Source organism: Eschrichtius robustus, chromosome 3 (assembly GCF_028021215.1).
Source record: "Eschrichtius robustus isolate mEscRob2 chromosome 3, mEscRob2.pri, whole genome shotgun sequence".
In the NCBI taxonomy this organism is placed as follows: Eukaryota; Metazoa; Chordata; class Mammalia; order Artiodactyla; family Eschrichtiidae; genus Eschrichtius; species Eschrichtius robustus.
In genome coordinates, this window is record NC_090826.1 from 88,935,550 (window position 1) to 88,954,608 (window position 19,059).

At 37.5% G+C, this 19,059-nt stretch overlaps 1 protein-coding gene across 1 annotated transcript in view; it reads left to right on the plus strand.

The window, feature by feature from the left end:
• CDC14A (cell division cycle 14A) overlaps window positions 1-14,656 on the plus strand; it is a 190,807-nt gene extending 176,151 nt beyond the window's left edge. The window contains exon 16 of the mRNA XM_068538082.1: window positions 14,416-14,656. Coding sequence (XP_068394183.1) covers window positions 14,416-14,445 — 30 coding nt within the window. The 3' untranslated portion in view covers window positions 14,446-14,656. The remainder of the gene's footprint in view (window positions 1-14,415) is intronic.
• The last annotated feature ends 4,403 nt before the right edge of the window (window positions 14,657-19,059 follow it).

Genomic DNA, 19,059 nt, shown 5'->3' on the forward strand with positions numbered 1-19,059 from the left:
GGGTTTGTGTGACTGTGAGGCCTTAAAGCTTATGTGGTAATGATAATAATCTTTGTAATAGGGTGGTTGTGATGATTAATTGAGATAAATCACATGAAATAGTTTACACAGTACCTATAGATAATGCTCAATAATTTTAGCTATTATTGTTTTAAGAGCAGTGAGTGTTCCAGTGTAGCTAAAGCCAGGGGTGGTTACCTAAAGATAAGGCTGGAAAATTAAGCTGAAGCCAAACTGGGAGGTGCAGTGTGAGCTACTGGAATCTTGTCAGCACGAGTGACTTGATCAGATCTGATTTGATGAAGATAATCCTGGCATTCATGGGGATGGGAGCTCTTGCCAGAAACCCTGAAGGCAGGAGACCAGTTTGAGCCCTGTCTGCTGTCTCCCAATCCTACCTCAGCAGGTTTCTTTGGGTAAACTCTATGCTTTTCAACAATTATGCTGTGTTTCAATGCACATATGTAGTAGTATAGATACTATTAAATAATCATATATGACCAATAGCTCTAACATATTTTTACTATGAAATTTTAAATGATATATTTATTTTTATAAATGAAAACTTAGCTATTGAAAAAAATTATGGTCCTTAGAAAACATATTTTTTACAACATTTGACATGAGGAGTTGTAAAATAATGTGCTTTGTTATAAAAATACATATATATAGTCAGGTTGGCTACAAAGAATTTTTTGTCACTTCTGTGTCAGAAATTAATCTTTGCTTTATGGGAACAGACTTTTATAGCAAGCTTTTATTGTATTGACCTGTAGGGAATATAAACATAAATAAGATAAGCAGTCCTATAATAAGTTTCTTCTGAAAGCTTCTTCGGGTATCACCTATTAAAATCTTTTTTGTGACTTTTAAAATTATTAAGTAGTAGCTTATACTAAGCTTTGTTATTCACTCTTATGTATTGATCTTCAGGCATTTTCAAGAATATTCTCTTAGTGATGTTGCAGGTTATGTCAGTGATGCCATTCATTGTCTCTTGGAATTTTCCCATTCTTATCTATTCTGCTGCTTTCTCATCTTCTTTGTTGTGTTAGCCTTGTTGATAATCTTCTTAACTCAGTCTTTATTCATACATTAAACTGGGGTCACAAACTCTTTCTGTAAAGGACCAGAGAGTAAATTTTTGGCTCTGTGTCCCAACTCTTTTATATATGTGTATGGAGGGTGTGGCTGTGTTCCAATGAAGCTTTATTTACAGAAACAGGTGGTGAGCTGGATTTGTCCCCTGGGCTGTAGTTTGACGATCCCCGCTTGAGAGCATAGCCAGGTAATAGATACTGATCTCATCATCATTTGAAAGTGACCAGTAATCCCCTAATGCTAGAACATTGATCCTGAATTCCTTTGCTGAGCTTTCAGGCTCTCTGTCCTTTGTTCTTCTTATTGTATCTTTGTACCAGCTTCACCCTGCTTGACCCTGAGTGTGGTTTCCTCCCCTACCTCCTGGCCTTTGGGAAGCTCTTTCTTGGAAGCCCCCTTCCTTCTTCACTAATTTCTCATTATGAGAAGACATATTATCTTCCATATATGCTCTGAAACTCTTCTCAAGAAATCGAACCCACCAAATGTTTTACTTTTTAACCTGTTTCTATTCATGATGACTATTTACTACTTTATCAATATGTAATGTTACTTTGCATACAGAAGCATCTGTATTTGTTTACATATTGTCTATACATGCGAGACTTTATACATGCAGTTTTTATTTGCAAGTCTCCAAATTTTAAACTTTCTTTGTGTAGACATTTTATAAAATTCTTTTCTATTTTATGGTTTCTAATGCAGTTCTAAACACAGAAAAGTATTAAAAATACTCATTTGGTTTAAAGTTGAAAGGAAGATTGAAATGAAATATTGTGTACTACTTTACTTTAATGTTCTCCTTATGCCACCGTTGAAATTGCCTTAAATGCAGTTCCCTGTCCCAGTGGTCGTTACCATTTTTATACTCAGCTGGTTAGTCTGCTCTTTGGTTGTGAAGACTCTGTGGATGAGTTTCCATCTCAGATTTGACCAGTGTCAGAACAACCTGGGTAGCCTATGAATAGGTTAAGTTCTGTGTTCTAGCATTAGGGGGAAAATATATATTTTAAGATATTATTTGTTCTTAAAGTAGGACTTGGAATAAGATCAAATTATTAGATCCAGCTTCCTGAAATAACCAGTTTGATGAAAATCTGAGCAATTGGTGTGTGCATTAAAGCATGCTTCATTTTTACTTTGGAGTAATGTTAGTGTGACAGTGATGAACTACGTATTGATTGTTTGAACATCCATTCCCAATAAAATGCGCCTACTTTCCAATGGTATGTAATAGCTTTTCCTGATTTAACTTGATGACTTTTCACTCTGCCTGTTCTTCATTTAAAAAACTATCATCTTGTCCTGAAAAAGGATTAAATATTATTTAATATATAGGGTTAGTACTAGCTTTCTAACCTTGCTGTATGTTCAAATTACTGTGGTTTTTCCATCTCTCCTCTTTGTTGTGGCATTGCCTTAAATTTGATGCAATTTTTCAGCTAAGGGATACTAATACTATCAAGAACATGAGCTCGGTCTCAGTATTGAACTACATCTTTGGCATTCTTTCAGCATTGGTATTCTTCTGTTCCCTTCCCAGGGGGACTTGGGAATGTTACTTGACAAAGCATCTAATTGTTCTGAGGTCAGCACGTTTCAGGTGATGCCTAAATTTACACATAAGTTATTTAGGTACACACGGTATTTGCAGATAGAGCTGAAGGTTGTTCAAGTTTCTAATGTTAAATAGTGGTTTACATTAATTTGCTGTATAAATCCTGACAGCTGTTTTTGACTCTCCATTTGAAAGGATTCTTTAAAACACAGAACTTGCTTTAATCTCAAATACATTAGAGTTATTAATTGCCTTGGTTGTTCAACTTAATTTGATACCTTTTTTCTTATATAATGTCAACAATACGCTAAATCAGTAGAAAAGGTCTTATTTTAATCTTGCTCTATTTGTTTATTTATTTTTGGCCAGCAGTAAAAGAGAGTAAGTGCTTTTTGTATATGTATAGAGCCTTATCCAATTAAAAAATTATCTAATATTTATATGAGTGTCTACCATAAGCTCAGTATTGTTTTAGTGGAGGAAAGTAAGACAAAGATGTGTAAGCCATTGTCTTCCAGTAGATTGAAAGCTCCATGAGGGCATCTTCTGGCTTAGTGAATCTTCAGCCATCATTTTTCTGGTCCTTCAATCTGTCTTTGCACTGCTGCCAGAGTATGCTTAAAATCCTAGTTTCTTAGGGCTTCCCTGGTGGCGCAGTGGTTGAGAGTCTGCCTGCCAATGCAGGGGACACGGGTTCGAGCCCTGGTCTGGGAGGATCCCACATGCCGCGGAGCAACTGGGCCCATGAGCCACAATTACTGAGCTTGCGCGTCTGGAGCCTGTGCTCCGCAACAAGAGAGGCCGCGATAGTGAGAGGCCCGCGCACCGCGATGAGGAGTGGCCCCCACTTGCCACAACTAGAGAAAGCCCTCGCACAGAAACGAAGACACAACACAGCCATAAATAAATAAATTTAAAAAAAAAAACCAAAAAAACTTGACCTTTAAAAAAAAAAAAAAATTCTAGTTTCTTAATGTCATCCTTTGCTCCCAAAGCTTCTCAGTTGAAGAGTAAAACTAATTATTATCAGATTTTTCTCTTTTTCCTTGAAGTTCTACAGTTTCACCATAATATATCTGGATATTGATTCATTATAGTTTGTCCTTTTTTGGCCTCAGTGTGCTTTCAGTCAAAGGGCCGATGACTTTTTCAGTTATGGAAAATTGTCAACCATTATCTTTCTGGATAGTGCTTTTTTGCCTTTCCTCTTACTCTCTTCTTTTGCAATACCCCTAGATTTATGTTAGAGCATTTCAATCTGTCCTCAGTATTCTTGCCTTCTATTTTATGTTTTGAAATTCCTATTGCTCTGGCTGTGTTCCTTTTTTAAAAAAAAAATTTATTTATTTATTTTTGGTTGCGTTGGGTCTTCGTTGCTGCGTGTGGGCTTTCTCTAGGTGCAGAGAGTGGAGGCTACTCTTCATTGCAGTGCATGGGCTTCTCATTGCGGTGGCTTCTCCTGTTGCCGAGCACGGGCTCTAGGCGCGCAGGCTTCAGTAGTTGTGGCGCACAGGCTTAGTTGTTCCATGGCATGTGGGATCTTCCCGGACCAGGGTTCAAACCTGTGTCCCCTGCATTGGCAGGCAGATTCTTAACCACTGCCCCACCAGGGAAGCCCTCTGGCTGTGTTCTGATTGACTCCCTCCTATTATTTTCCAGTTCACTAATTCTCTTTTAACTGTGTCCATTCTACAATGTATCCCTAACCTATCTACCTTTTGATTTCCATAGCCATAGCTTTCATTTCCAGCATTTATAATTCATTCTTTATGATAGTCATCTGTTCTCATTGGACCTGCCTATTTCATTTAATAAATTCTTATTCTTTTTATGGCTGTTCTTCATTTTCTCACCTTGAGGATCTCAGATGATAAGTTGTTTTGAGATTGCTTTGTGATTTACCTGTTGCTTCAGCCTGTGAGAATTTGTCTCCTGATTGCAGACTTTGTCAGTTCTCTTGGTGTTCACGTTCCTTGTGTGTTTTAGAATTTTCATTTGTAGATTCACTCTGGATGGGAGTTTTTTGTTTCTCTCCCCACTCTCTTTGTTTTCCCCGCCTCATCTATTGGCTTTCTTCTTGGCTCCACTTGACCCCCTAGCTGTTCCAGTCTAGAAACAGATCTTCATGTCTCAGCTTCTCTTCTCTTGGTGAGCTCGGCAGGCTGACTTCTCAGGCAAGGATGCAGCTTTGCACAAACCTGGCCCAAGGCATTGTTTGTGGCTTCCCTTGGCCCCTTTCACAGGTGGGAGAGCCTGACCCCAGCCTCAGATTCAGGCCAGCAGCTTTTAGCCTGTGTACCCCCAGGAATGGGACACCTGGCCACCTCTACCAGCTTCCAGCTCTGTAGCCAGTGGCCTGCCACTGTGTCTTAGTTCGTTTCTGGGCCATGAACATGTTGATCTTACTTTTGTGTCCTGTTGTGCCTTTTCTTCCTCACATTTTAAAAATATTTGATTTATACCCAGAGTGGTCATTTGGAGCATAACTTTCAGCTCCATCTCGACATGAAGTAGGTTCAGTCTCTGGGGTTAACCATTCAGGGTCTTTTTGAGTCTTCCCCCAACCCTCATTTCAAACTCATTTCCCTTCACTCCTGAGCATGATCCTTTTACTTCTTCCATGTGGAACTTGAATATTCCCTGCTCCAAGGGCCTTCATCCTTTTCTTACATGCTATGCTCCCAACCTGGTTCACCTTTGCTTTCAGACTCCTTCCCTTCAGAAGTTAGCCTAAATCCTACTTCCTCCTCTGTGAAGCCTTCCTTGGCCTCACCCAACTATAGCAGTCTTGACTTTTTCTTAATTTGTCCCCTCTGTATTGGTCATTTGGCCTTTATCATTTCTGTTTCATATTGAGAGTCACCTTTCTCATGGGTGTACGCCTTGGATCCCCACTGAGTTGGTTGGTAAACTTGAGGTTAGAAACCATGGCATCTTACTTTTATTAACTTCATAGTATCTAGCATTGGACTCTGCTTACTTATTTGATTATTGGTTTATTTATTCCATATTGTCATCTTTTCTAATATTGAGTAGGTCATTTATTTCTTCCAAAAATTTGAAATTTACTGTATGTGTGTAAGGCGTTTAACCCAGAAAGGCATGTTTTTATTGCAACCCCCTATTACACACAGACACACATACATGCAGGTGTGCATGCATGTGCAAACAAGCACAGATGCCCCATGCATGTTACTTGGAAAGTCATTGGATCTGCCCCTAATGGAAGAAATCTTTGGTAAATGACACAGGCTCTGTTTGCTGTTGAATATCTGAACTCACATGGCTGATGTGTGTGAGAGAGAACTGTTTTATCCATAGAAGCAGATATTTCTCTCTCTTGGTCAGACTATTGTGAGACCCTCAGTTCTGTGATATTAATGAGTTCATCATCTATGTGGGCTTTGGCATCCTCAGGTTCAGTCTCTGATTGAAAGTTATTAGAGTGGAAAGAAAGGACATAAAAAACCAGTATGTTAGTGAGTTTGGCTGCTATAACAAAACACCCTAGACTAGCAGTTTATAAACAACAAATTTATTTCTCACCATTCTGGGGGCTGGAAGCCAGAGATCGGGTGCCAGCATGGTCAGGTTCAGGTGAGGGCTCTCTTCTGGGTTGCAGACTGCCAGCTTCTCATTGTATCCTCACATGGCTGTAAGAGGGCGAGAGAGCTCTCTGGGTCCCTTTTATAAGAATATCAATCCCGGGGCTTCCCTGGTGGTGCAGTGGTTAAGAATCCACCTGCCAATGCAGGGGACACGGGTTCGAGCCCTGGTCTGGGAAGATCCCACATGCCATGGAGCAGCTAAGCCTGTGCACCACAACTACTGAAGCCCACGTGCCTAGAGCCTGTGCTGCTCAACAAGAGAAGCCACTGCAGTGAGAAGCCCGTGCACTGCAACAAGGAGTAGCCCCCGCTCGCCGCAACTAGAGAAAGCCCATGCGCAGCGATGAAGACCCGACACAGCCAAAAATAAATAAATAAAATAAATAAATTAAAAAAAAAAAAGGAACACCAATCTCATTCATGAAGTCACTATTCTCATGACCTAATTACCTCCTGAAGCCTCTGCCGCCTAATACCATTATACTGAGGACTTTGGCTTTACTTTTTAGCTACCAAGCTACTGCCAGCATGTGTGACAACTGTAACATTCTTCTAATCCTTACCATCATCCTCATCAATGATTTATTGAATACCTCCTATGTGCCTCACATTGTATCAGGTGCAATATTTATACATCATCTTATTTATTTAACCCGTAATTTACAGATGAGGAAATTAAGACTCAGAGAGGCAGTGACTTGCTCAGTCTCACAGCTTCTGTATTTTAAACTTCCTTAACTTCAGTGATCTTTGCTTTTATTCACTTGGAAATCCATTTCATGGACCTTCTTATTGCTTAGAGCATTGCTTCTGATGTCTTGAATTCTATAAGGCCCATATCAAACATATGGGCCCCCCCCCACCCTACTGACTCTTCCCCATGACCTCTTTATGACCCCTGCCTGTTCCCCCTCACAGTTTACTTCCTTCTGTAGCCCCCATAGTCATTTCTGCTTCCTTTTTCCAACATTCTCTGTTCCACTTGGACCTCTTTTCTGTAGCTACTTTATCACTAGCCTCCCAAATTAGATCAGTTCAGCCATCTCATGTCTGTTTCTAGTCTCTCTCTTCTGAGCTCTGCTGGAGAAAATCCCATGACTTTGCCAACTGACTCCATTTCAAATGAATTTCTAATTTACCCTGACCCTTCAGTGCTCATAAGTAGTTTACTTATTCCATTTTGGCTCCCTTTCTCTTCCCCACATTGGCTGTTCAGAAGCTTTTTCATGCTCTTCATCAACACAGCTCCTCCAACCTTAGTTAACCTGGTCCTGAGTTCTGCTGAGAACATAGAAGTTTTCAGGAATAATTCCTCTTAACTGTCCTCTTCTCTACCTCAAAGTGTACCTGCATCTGACTTGTCCTTTTATTCCTTTTTTAAAAAAGGAGCCCTACTGTTTTCCAGTGGTAACCCTACCTGCCTGAACTATACTTTCCAAACTGTTCCTGGGAGTTGCCCCATTCACGTCCTTGCTCTGCTAGATCTTCAGTCTCTTACCATCCATTTGCCTGTCTCCTCACCTGTGAACAGGTACAGAGTGGTCTCACCAATTCCTCCCCTCAGTTCTGTCACCTATCATAGCGTCTCCTTTATGGACAAACTTGGACAAGGGAGGTGGCACCACAGTATGGTGAAAGTCTGTCCCACAGGCTGCCACTGACTTCTTTCAGCCAGATCTGATGATCTCTTGTTAGTCTTCATTCTTCTTAGTCTTCCTGCAGCATTTGACTCTGTTGACCGCCCTTTTCTCCTGTTATTTTTGGTCTCCTGAGTGTTGGAATATTATTTTCCCATTTCTCCTTTTCCCCCCATTAAATAGTGACCTGTTTGTCTTCCTCCACCTGCTCCTTAATGATTTTTCCTAAGGCTCTGACCTTGGTCTACTTCTCTCTCTGGATAATCATCTCCTGAGCATTGAACTTACATTTCTAACTTACTGTGGGCAGTCCTGGGAAAGAATACATGCTCTTTCAGTTGTCTACTCCTCCTTTTGTTTCCTGGCTTACTGATTGTGATCTTTATACATCCAATCATCCAAGCTAGAAATTTGGAATCGTCTTTGACGTTACTTCTGCCTTCCCTCTGCCACATCCAGCCACTAAGTCCTAGCAGTTTTCCCTTTGAAATGTCTGTATTTTGTTCCTCCATTCTTATCACTGCTGCCTTCACTGAGGTCTTCGTGGACTATTGGGCTAGCATTTTAAATTTCCTCCCTGCCTTCAGTATCTTGTGCCTTTAAACTTTCCTCTGTACCGCTGCCAGTGCTAGATGTCTAAGACACAGCTGATTAAATCATTCCTGTGTTAAGAGTCATTCATCGTCTCCACTTTGCACACAGGGTCTGGTCTGGATCCCCTGCCTGCCCCTCGGCGCCCTTCCCCATCAGACCACGTGCCTCCCGCCCTGTCTTCTCCAGCAGCTCCACCCGGCATCCTGACGGACGTTCTGCCTCGTGCCGAGCCCCTAGCACAAGCAGTTTACTCTGCTTTTCCTCCTGTCTCTGCTTGGTTTTTTATTTCCTGGCCTGGCTCACTAGTTATCTTTTTGATGAGGCATTTGTGACCTATCCAGGCGGCATGCCTTGTCCTTCTCATCTCTCATGGGACTTTGTTCTCACCCTCTGGTTTCTCTCGTAGTACAGTCAGCTGTGTGTGATTCTCTGTCTCCTCTGCTGGCTTTTAAGCTCCTCAGGGGCATCTTTGTTTTCTCAGGTTCCAAAGTGTGGAAAGCACCTAATAAATATTTACTGAACTCAACGTTGGCTAATCTATCTAGGTTCATGAAAGTTAAGCAAAGGGCTAATTAGGGGCCCTTAATCATTGCAAGCGCAGGAAGCACTAACAAAAAGCAAACAACTTCTCAGCTTCAGCTTTAATATACAGCAATCTGAGGGTTTTGTTTTGTTTTTCTCTAGAAATGTGGCTTTACTAAAATAAAATACATTTCAACCAAGCTTGCATCAATATAATTTTGGTGTTCAGATGAACTGAAAACACGCATGGAATGGTTGGCTGAGTCAAGTTGAGTGTCAACAATCTGTCATCTAACAATTGAGCTCTTTGAGATTGTTGAAGAGCACATATTAAGTTCCCCTAGAAAAAAGAATCTATTAAAAGTTATGCAGGAAGGTGAAAGAATAGTTTGTATAGCATTTTAGTTAACCAAAATTGCATTGTTAAATCTTGGGGTCCCTGAAATGCTTAGAGAGCACTGTAGAAAAATGCTTACACCTCTTTTGAAGCTGATTTTTATCACAAACCTGATTTTATCACAAACCTTAACCTAATATGATGCCAATAAAACCTTATCCAGCTATGCTTGTACTAGTGTTATTGCAGAAGTATTATCATGTTAGCAGAGGCAAATACTTTCAGTAGTATTGTGAAACCACATTTGTGGAAATATGTATCAATGCACGTATTTTGTGTGTTTTTAACTTACAAACATTACAACTGGAGACTCCATTGCTAAGCCATAAAAGACCCAGGAGTACAGAGGCAGTTATAGATAAATCTATTTTTCCCCAGTGTTTATTTTTTCCTCATTTGTTCATTAAAACTGAAAAACACTGACGTTATATATAAGATACCATATTACCAAACATGTGTTTCTTTCCTTTAACTATCAGTGATGCCATTAAAACAAATCACTTTTTAAAAATTGAAGTATAGTTAATTTATAATATTGTGTTAGTTTCAGATGTACAGCAAAGTGTAAAACAAATCACTTTTTGCCTCTGTAGGTGCTTTTTGCTTCTGTAGTTAGAACTCAAACCAAGGTAACTAGTAGACTATTTTTTTCTTCCTAAGGGACTTGGGAAAATGGGGAAATGCAGGAAAGAAAAAGTCAGTGTGACAAAAGCACACGGTGATTTTGACCTACTAGGAAACCAACACTCCAGATCGTAGGGTCCTTTGGTCCAAGTTGTTTGAACACTAAGACATTATTGCATTCATTTGCTCACAAAGACCTTAACTTTCATTATTCTTTACAATTTGCTGTTTTTGATAGTCAGTTTATAGTTTTATTTATTAACTATTTGTACAGTATTTATATCAATAATTATTAGACATTTTTCTACCATGATTAGGTAACTGGGCTGTTTAAAAAAGAAACACCCCCAGAATAGCTAAATTTTTAATGTCACTACCTACATCTGCCAAAACAGATTAGTAGCACATTTCCAGAACAGAACAAATTGTCTTGATCTCCTTACCTAACACTGTGTTTTGTGTCAAATCCAGCTGCTTTCAGAGCAAGAATTCTTGCTGGAAGCTTATATTTTGACATAAAAATTTTGGGGGCTGCAATGTAAGGTAATTTTATCCTTCATTTGCAGGCTGAATATTGCTATATTACTAGTTTAGGGTATTCATACTGTAAAAATACCATATGATCATGATAAACTTGATCTGGTCTTAACTCACTGTGACCCAGTTGAACCTAATGGCCACATGAACTTGAATTTTCTATTTAAGAAATTAAAATCTCTTGGTTATATAAATAAGTGCTACTTTGTAAAATAATATTTACACCTCAGGTCTCACTTCCTTCATAACCATATCATTGTCATTGCTGAGGGTTTTTTTTTTTTTTTTCCAGATACATTGGGTATCAATTCTATGGTAATGATAAAAAAAATTGGCCAAGCAGAATTAAAACTTTAATCAGAATATTTAAACATAGGTGTTTAAACATGGGTGTTTATAAAGAAAATTTCCTTATAGAATATTCCTGAAAATTCTTTTGGATTCAGTTCTATTGAAAATCATTTAAAAATCGTATCTCCTTTACAGTAATAAATAGTACATTCTCTTTTGTATGTTAGTATTTCTTTGCTCGCTCAGGATCATACCCTGCTCATTATTTGTCTGTGTCATGTGATAGAGAATGTTCGTTTGAATATGTAGTGAATCACAGGACAAATGCTGGAAGTGTCTTGAGGCATTATATTGTGGTGGCTAAGAGTTTGGGCTTTACAGCCAGACTGCTGGAGTTCAAATTCCTTCCTAGTTGCATGATCTTGGGCAAGTTACTTTACTGCTTTGTGCCTCAATTTCCCCATCTGTAAAACGAGTTGTTCAGAGCGTTTAATGAGTTAATACATATAAGATGTTTACAACTGTGCCCAGTATGTAGAAAGTACTCAATAAGCATCTTTTACAGAATAATTGACCTGTTAAGTAGTATACCTAATGTATCAAAAATTCCAGTTAGTTGTACTTCAGTTAATCTATTTTTTGAATAATAAAATCAATAGCAATAATGATATTGTTTATGAAGTACACAGTGCATTTTCATTTTTACTATAAAAATTAAAAGTGCCAATAACTGGCTACTGTGTTTTCTGGGATATTAATAACTTAGGATATGTGTACATTTGGAAAACAAATGAACCAGATACCCTGAGTACAACCCCATTATATAAACACGTGGTGCCTGAAATCTGAATTTCTGTCACTATTGTTTCCCCAGTGAAAAGGCCTTGAAATATTAGTTATACTTTTCAAAAGTGAATAGGTCTTGTAGATTTTAACAATTCTCTTTCTTCCCTAAGTCCAGTTACATTAAGATTTTCGTTTTAGACTGAAAATGAAAAGGGGTTAATTTGTTACAAAACACTGATGTCAGAATAATTTGCTAAACCCGTTTTACTGATCTCTTATTTTCTTTAACTTTCTTTACACCATATAAAGAAACCATGGGATATGTTTGGTTTCGAGAATTTTGGTATCATATTTTTATCCCACAGTACCTAATATATACATGCTATTGATGTTCAATAATTGTTTGTTGAATGAATTAAGCAGCATGACAGAAGTTTCATTCTTTGGCCAAATCATGTCTTCATTCATTTACAGAGGCCTGCAGAGAGAATTAGGCAATGTAAGTGAGCAAACTGGGTGAGTGCCAAAGGAAGCAGTAAAGACTGTGGTCATCTGAATCTGAAGGCTGGATTAAACACCAGCCAGAGTTTCTGACCTCTGCTGTGTGCAAGGAAAGGCTGTCTGCCAGAGACTAATGAATATATACTTCACATGAATGATTGAAATCCTTAGTCTAATATTCTAAACTATTTCCATTTTCTAGTTCAGTGAGTATCATGATTCCATAAAATAAATAAATATATGTACACACATATTTACCCCCTATATATTGATGCATAATGTAAAACACTTTAACCTGGAAGAAAGTTAGTTTAACAAAGGTCGCTTGTCTAGTGTCTGTTCATTTGCTGTATTTCTGTTTATTGAGAGTTGATGGAACTTTAGAGGTGCTTGCAAAAACAACTTTGTTGTAAATTTTCAAGCAATCAGAGGAGCTTTATAATTTATGTTACTGATAATATGAATAACTTTTCTAATTAGAACAAAAGCGAAAGTTAAAATATTCCCAAGAAAGCATTGGCCAGTGTATAGCATGCATGTGTGGCATTTTTGCTGCTGGGGAGACCTCATGGCTCTGCCCTCTCTGCAGAGATTTCAGAAGAAACTGGGAAAAAGCACCTAGAAAAATGATAGTCCACTTTTAAGCTCTAACTGCTAGGATGGTAGCTGACGTCCCACAAGTTAAATGGGCTTCAAGGCATTGGACCAGTTTCACTGGACTTTCTCAGAGTTGTACCTCTTTTATTCTCTCTGTGAGTTCAGGTATATTTACATTATAGTACCCTAAGTCTTGATCATCTCTCCTGTTTTGAAGCCTTGACGTAAACTACATCCTGCAGTGAGAAAGCCAGTTTGCCAAGCCTTTTCCTTTTTTTCTTGCTGCTCTTAACATTTAACCTCTTCCTTGAAACTTGCAGCCTCGAGAACGCACCTCCCTGCCATGACCTTCCTTTTCCACCCCTTGCCTAATCTTTTGCTTGTGCACAATGTTACTCTCACCCTATGTATATTATTATTTAATGTTGGCACCTTTGTCTTTTCACTTTATGTCTGTGTGACAGTGTGGTCTTTTGCCCCTTGAGGGCAAGGACCATAACTTTTGACTCACGGTGTTGATAGATACTTATGTAGTAAATGGCTGTTGATAGGGTATAAAGTTCACTGGGATTTTGAAGCTGTTCAAAGGTAGTTTGAATCCTTTTGTAAATTATATGCAAAATGGACAGATTCTTTTTTACTGATACCCATACTATCAATAAAATGGACCATTCTCAGAATTGATGACCTATTAATAAAATGCTGCAGATAAATTTGAAAAATAATTATTGGAGGAAGAGAAAAGGGCATTTGGTAGCAAATCAAGTAAACTTTATTTTTCTAAGGTATTTGACTAGAAGAATTATGCAAAGAAATTGTTAATGTTTAGACTGATTTATGTTTCTTCTTTCTAACTGCTGTTTGCTGCTCAAAAATAACTGTTTGGCAGATTTTCTCTACCTGTCTTTATCTTTTCCTGGTTTATGTCTATTATCAATGCATTCTGATTACATATCCGAAGCATGCTCCTTTTATATGTTCTTATCTAATGTAATGTGGGAGGAACTTGCATTATTTATTTTTCTTGAAAGTTGCCCACTGTTTATTATGTTATGACTGCAAGACTCTTCTACACAAAAGCTTTTTGGGTTTTAAGATCAGATTTCAAAGCTAGAAGTGCTTTGTGTCCCCCCTAAGTGGAAAGGATTTATAAGGTATTTATTATATCCATACATCCTTAAGGAATCTATTTAAATGACAGCTAATTCTACTGCATTAGAAGCATTAACATTCATTTGCTATGCATTGCATTAAATAAAAAGTATATATATTCCTTAAAGTATACTCTAATAATCTTCTATTTAGTTACAAATGTCATTTAGTACTTTTGAGTAAAACTCAATAGTATTGTACAAAAGCTTAAAAGCAAGTTTAGTGCTACCTACCAATTTCCAAATAATACTTAATTTTTAATCACTAGTATTAAATTAGTAAGCCTTTTAAAATATAAAGTTTTCTTGCAATTGCTTTACCTAATTGAATATCTCATTCTTAGCAAATACTTTGTTTCCCTCATCTTTTTCTATTCTTTTCTAGTTTATTCATTTATCTTTTATATAATAGACCCAAATTGCCTTGTGTTGAAGGAAGAAGCTGCATAATGTACAAGAAATTTTGTGTGTGATGGAATTTAACCTCAGTTTATGTCTCTCCCCTGCACAGTCCCTTCAGTCTGAATATGTTCATTACTAAGGCCTTGCCACTCCGGTGAAAGCTGTTCTACTCTTAGACACAATTGCTTCATCTGGACGAGCAATGTAGAGAGAAAGCAGCTGCTTTTGCCAGAAGAATATCTCTGCCTTCTTACCTTAAATTAAAGAGAGCACTAAGATAAGACCTTCATGAGACTTGAAACCAGAAAACTCTGGTTAATGACTACTATAAATGCACTGAAACTATGTTTATGAAGATGTCAACCCTTTTTAAGACAGTTTTCATGTTGAATTTGGTATTTTGAAAGGTTATTTTTTAATGTATTTCGTAATACATTTGTCATTACATTTACATGTACAGTGTTATGTTATGTATGTATTGTGAACTTCAAAAGACTATTTTGATAAATTTATAAATATATAAAATTATGTAAAAACTAGACTATATTTTGACTTAGGTTTTCTTCCTGTTTGCTACCAAAAATTTGTATTTTGAATTTGATTGGTATGGTTTTATCTACAATGAATAAATAATTCCTCTTTATTAAGAAAAAGTAAGGGAGAAAGTTTTTAGAAAGTGATTTTTCTGTTCCCACTATGAATATGGCAGATCAGTTCATTCTTTTGGGAAGTCAGTCTAACTTAAGTTTATCCGAGTTTATCTCTAGCAAGAGTACAGTCATTTGATATGGCTTATTTAGACCATTTCATTTCCCTTTGTTTTTGTTGCTGAGCCATTTGGTTTTGCATCTTTGGGGGTTTTAACAAAATTTAACATCCAGTTGAAGATCAGAATTCATCGAATATTTCTTCTGAAAGGATGGTTTTTCTCTATGAAATGACTCTACAGTCCAAATGCTTTTCTTTCCTCCTCTCAGAAGAGTTTGTAACCCAATTAGAGTATTCTGGTTTTTGGTACGAGGTTTTTGCCTGTATTCACACATGGTCTGGCACCAGTTCTAAATCAATGAAGAGAAAAAAAAACTGAAAAAGATGCTGCTAAGTAGTTCAATGTATTAATAAAGGAGATAAGTTTAAAACAGATCACAAACCCCTGACACACAAGCTAGCATATCTGAAACCTAACATGAAAATGAAGGGACTCCTAGGTACTTCACAGCCCTTTCATGTAAATGTAATCTTATATTTAGGCTCCAGAAGCCTGTAAGCTTCTTTTCCGTGGGGAGTTGGGGAGTCTTTGATCCTGATTGTTTTCCATGCTGCTTAAGAATGGACTACTCAGAGACAGTTCAATGGATTCATATGAAGTGCTTTACTCTCAACCATTGAGTTATTTATCATATATTTATTAGAAGGGGGTACATTGAGACTATTATACATGCTTCATCAAAACATCTTGTTTATGTTTTACATTTTAAAAAAGGCATTTGAATGAATGTTTGACTCAGGTTCGTTAATTTAACCTTCAAAAACTGCAGTACCAAACAATTGCACTAAACTGATGAAAAAAGGAATTGTATGTTTTAGGAATCAAAAATTAAACTAAGTGGAATTAAACTGTATACCTTTTCTAAAGCTAAAATAGTAAAATATTTTATTATGAGTTATTGTAAAAAATGATTGGTTAATTGTATAGGAAAATGATAGTATTTTTTCAAAATTATCAGTGAAGAGTAATTCAGATGATATTTGAGAAGTGGGGGAAAGGGAACCATATTGACACTTTTAGTTCTGTGAATACTAATTTATGTGCAGCTACTAAATGATTGTAAAATTGACTACTGTAAATTTTTCATAATTATGTGTGTATTTAGTCATATGTATCTACATGGGTATGTCTTAAAGTTATTTATACACATGTGCATACATAGACAAACCAAGAAGTATATGTGTATAATATAGAAAGTATATAGCAAAGTGATTCTACTCCAATAATAAAAATTGTTTGACATGTATTTTGTTATGAATAGTTTACCTTCAAAAAGATATTTTGTTCTATTTTAAAGTGTAGAATAATACACTGCTACTAAATAATAAAAGTTTTATGCAATTTACATTCTCCCTGCCTTTTGTAATTTGGATTTGGAGTTATCAATGTACTGAAGTATTTTTATAATTTTATATTTAATCCACTCTGGTTGATGCCTTTCGAGCTTCTGAAATTCTCCGTTGCAGATTTTTAGTTTATCTTTTATAGACTTTCCAGGTTGTGGTCATTTCCTGAAATACGTGACAGTGAGCACAAAGAAATCTTATACTTTGAATTTCACAAGAGTCAGGTAATGTCAGGCTCTTACTGTCTTCCTCTATATATAATTTTCCTTTTTGTTAATAAAATACTGTTCATATCAGTGTTTTGGGCATGCTTGATCATTTATGACTATTGTATGATACACTGGTCATCAGTTCCTTTTGAGAAAGAGTAGCTGCTTTTTTTTAAAGGAGAAATTATAGAAATAAATCAGATGGCACAAACCTCGCCACTGATGGATCTATGCCCTGAAGAGCTGGCGTGGGAGGGAGAAGCTGCATTATTTATTGGAGATATTTTATGTATTCATCTGGATCTCTTTGGGTTGTGATGTTTCTGAGGTTTTCCCCTTCTCTTTTGTCTTCTGAAATTTTTCAGAACACATAGGAAAGATTGTGGGTGGGAAGATAGTTTCACTTCTTGAGTTGGGAATCTGCCAATTAGCTTTTCTCACAACACTGCATGAGACAGTTGGAGTACTGAGGTTGTCATGGGACCACATCTTAGAGAAGGAGATTTCTCATGAATTCATGAACCTGTCTAGAAGAGCAGAAAATCAGATTTAGTTCTTACAAAAAAAATAGTAGAAAAATCAGTTAACTAGTTCCAATAAATTTCTCACCTGCCGGTCATTGAGTTCACATGGTTTTGTTACCCTTAGATGTCAAATGATTTCTTTCTTTCTTTTTTTTTTTTGGCTGCACTGGGTCTTTGTTGCTGTGCATGGGCTTTCTCTAGTTGCGGTGAGCCGGGGCTACTCTTCCTTGCGGTGCGCAGGCTTCTCCCTGTGGTGGCTTCTCTTGTTGTGGAGCACGGGCTCTAGGAGTGTGGGCTTCAGTAGTTGCAGCATGCTGGCTCTGTAGTTGTGGCTTGTGGGCTCTAGAGCGCAGGCTTAGTAGTTGTGGCGCAAAGGCTTAGTTGCTCTGCAGCATGTGGGATCTTCCTGGATGAGGGCTCGAACCCGTGTCCCCTGCATTGGCAGGCGAATCTTAACGACTGCGCCACCAGGGAAGTCCCTGTCAAATGATTTCTAAATCTCAAAACACAGCTGGAGAGGCTACCCTGTATATGTATTCAGCTGTGATTCAAATAACAGCAGGAACATGAGTTGACCAATGGTAAGCTCTACAAATGTATTTTCAAAATTGTTCTCACTTGTATGCTTTCCTTGGTGACATGTGTTAAACCATCACTATGTTAAAAAGTTTCTACTTAAACCAGTTGTCAGTGTGTAAGCTGAACAGTACTCTGTGGTGTTTCATATCATGTAAGAAGACTGTGCTCTTTCCCAAAGTGCCCTCCTCAGGCAGAGTTGCCTGCGAAAGCCTTGCAGACCTCTTGGCAACACTCAGCAAAGCAAGAATTTGCTCGCTGTGTATCTGCTCAGGAGATTAATTAGGGAGGTTTCCAATTACAGCGAGACACAATCTACAGCATAACAGAAAACTTTTTTATTTACATATAAGTTGTGTAGAGGTGGCACCCATGGCAGAGAAAGGAAAGCAGAAAATAACTGCATTAAGTTATTTTGAGCTGGATTGATATGTTAATATATTCCCACCCAGTTCCTTCTCTATGGATTGAATTATGATAATCATCTGAAGAAGGAGAAAAATAGCTTTTCTAGAGAATTTAAAACATTTTTTGGTGAGTACAAGTAGAAACTTATATTGGAAGACTGCTTTTAATACAAAATTCAAATTATTTGGAATTGGTTTTAAATGGACGAACATAAATTAATTGACTTTTCACTCACCATACCTTGCTTTAACCTGCATACCACCAAAATGGAGATGACTCACAATGCCACTTGCTATTTCTATTTTGGTTTGAATCAAGTTGATCAAAGCTTTTGTGGGAAGCTGGACTGCAAGTGAGAAATGAGTTGTCAATTGTGGAAATGACTCCAGCTGCAAATGTTTACATTTACATTAAACTTCAGAATCAGGGGTAACGATCTATCAAATGTGTTGTGTTTATTTATATTATGGTTCTCTCCCAAAATGATTTAAGGTGGCTTCAAAGATTGGAGAAGGCATATCATAGAGAGTGAGAAGGAAGGGGCTTTGGACACCAAATTTTGAGGCAACTGATGCGGAGACTTAAAGCTGAGATGAACAGCCTCTCAGATGTCATAGGATATGGGTCTACTCTTAGGTTGGGCACATTTATACTAAATGCACACCTTTGGTCGGTTCCAGGGCTCCTTATTGGTACTTATTTTACTCAAAACTTTAAGAATAATATAATACATGATTGTTAATTATAAGCTCTATGCTGTACAGCGGATCTCTAGAACTCATTCATCTTGTGGAACTGAAACTTTGTTATTTGTTTGACTAATGTGCTAAGAGGGTAGATCTTAAGTTATCACAAAATAATAATGATAATAATAAAGAAGATGGGAGGAAACTTTTAGAGGTGATGGATATGTTTATGACA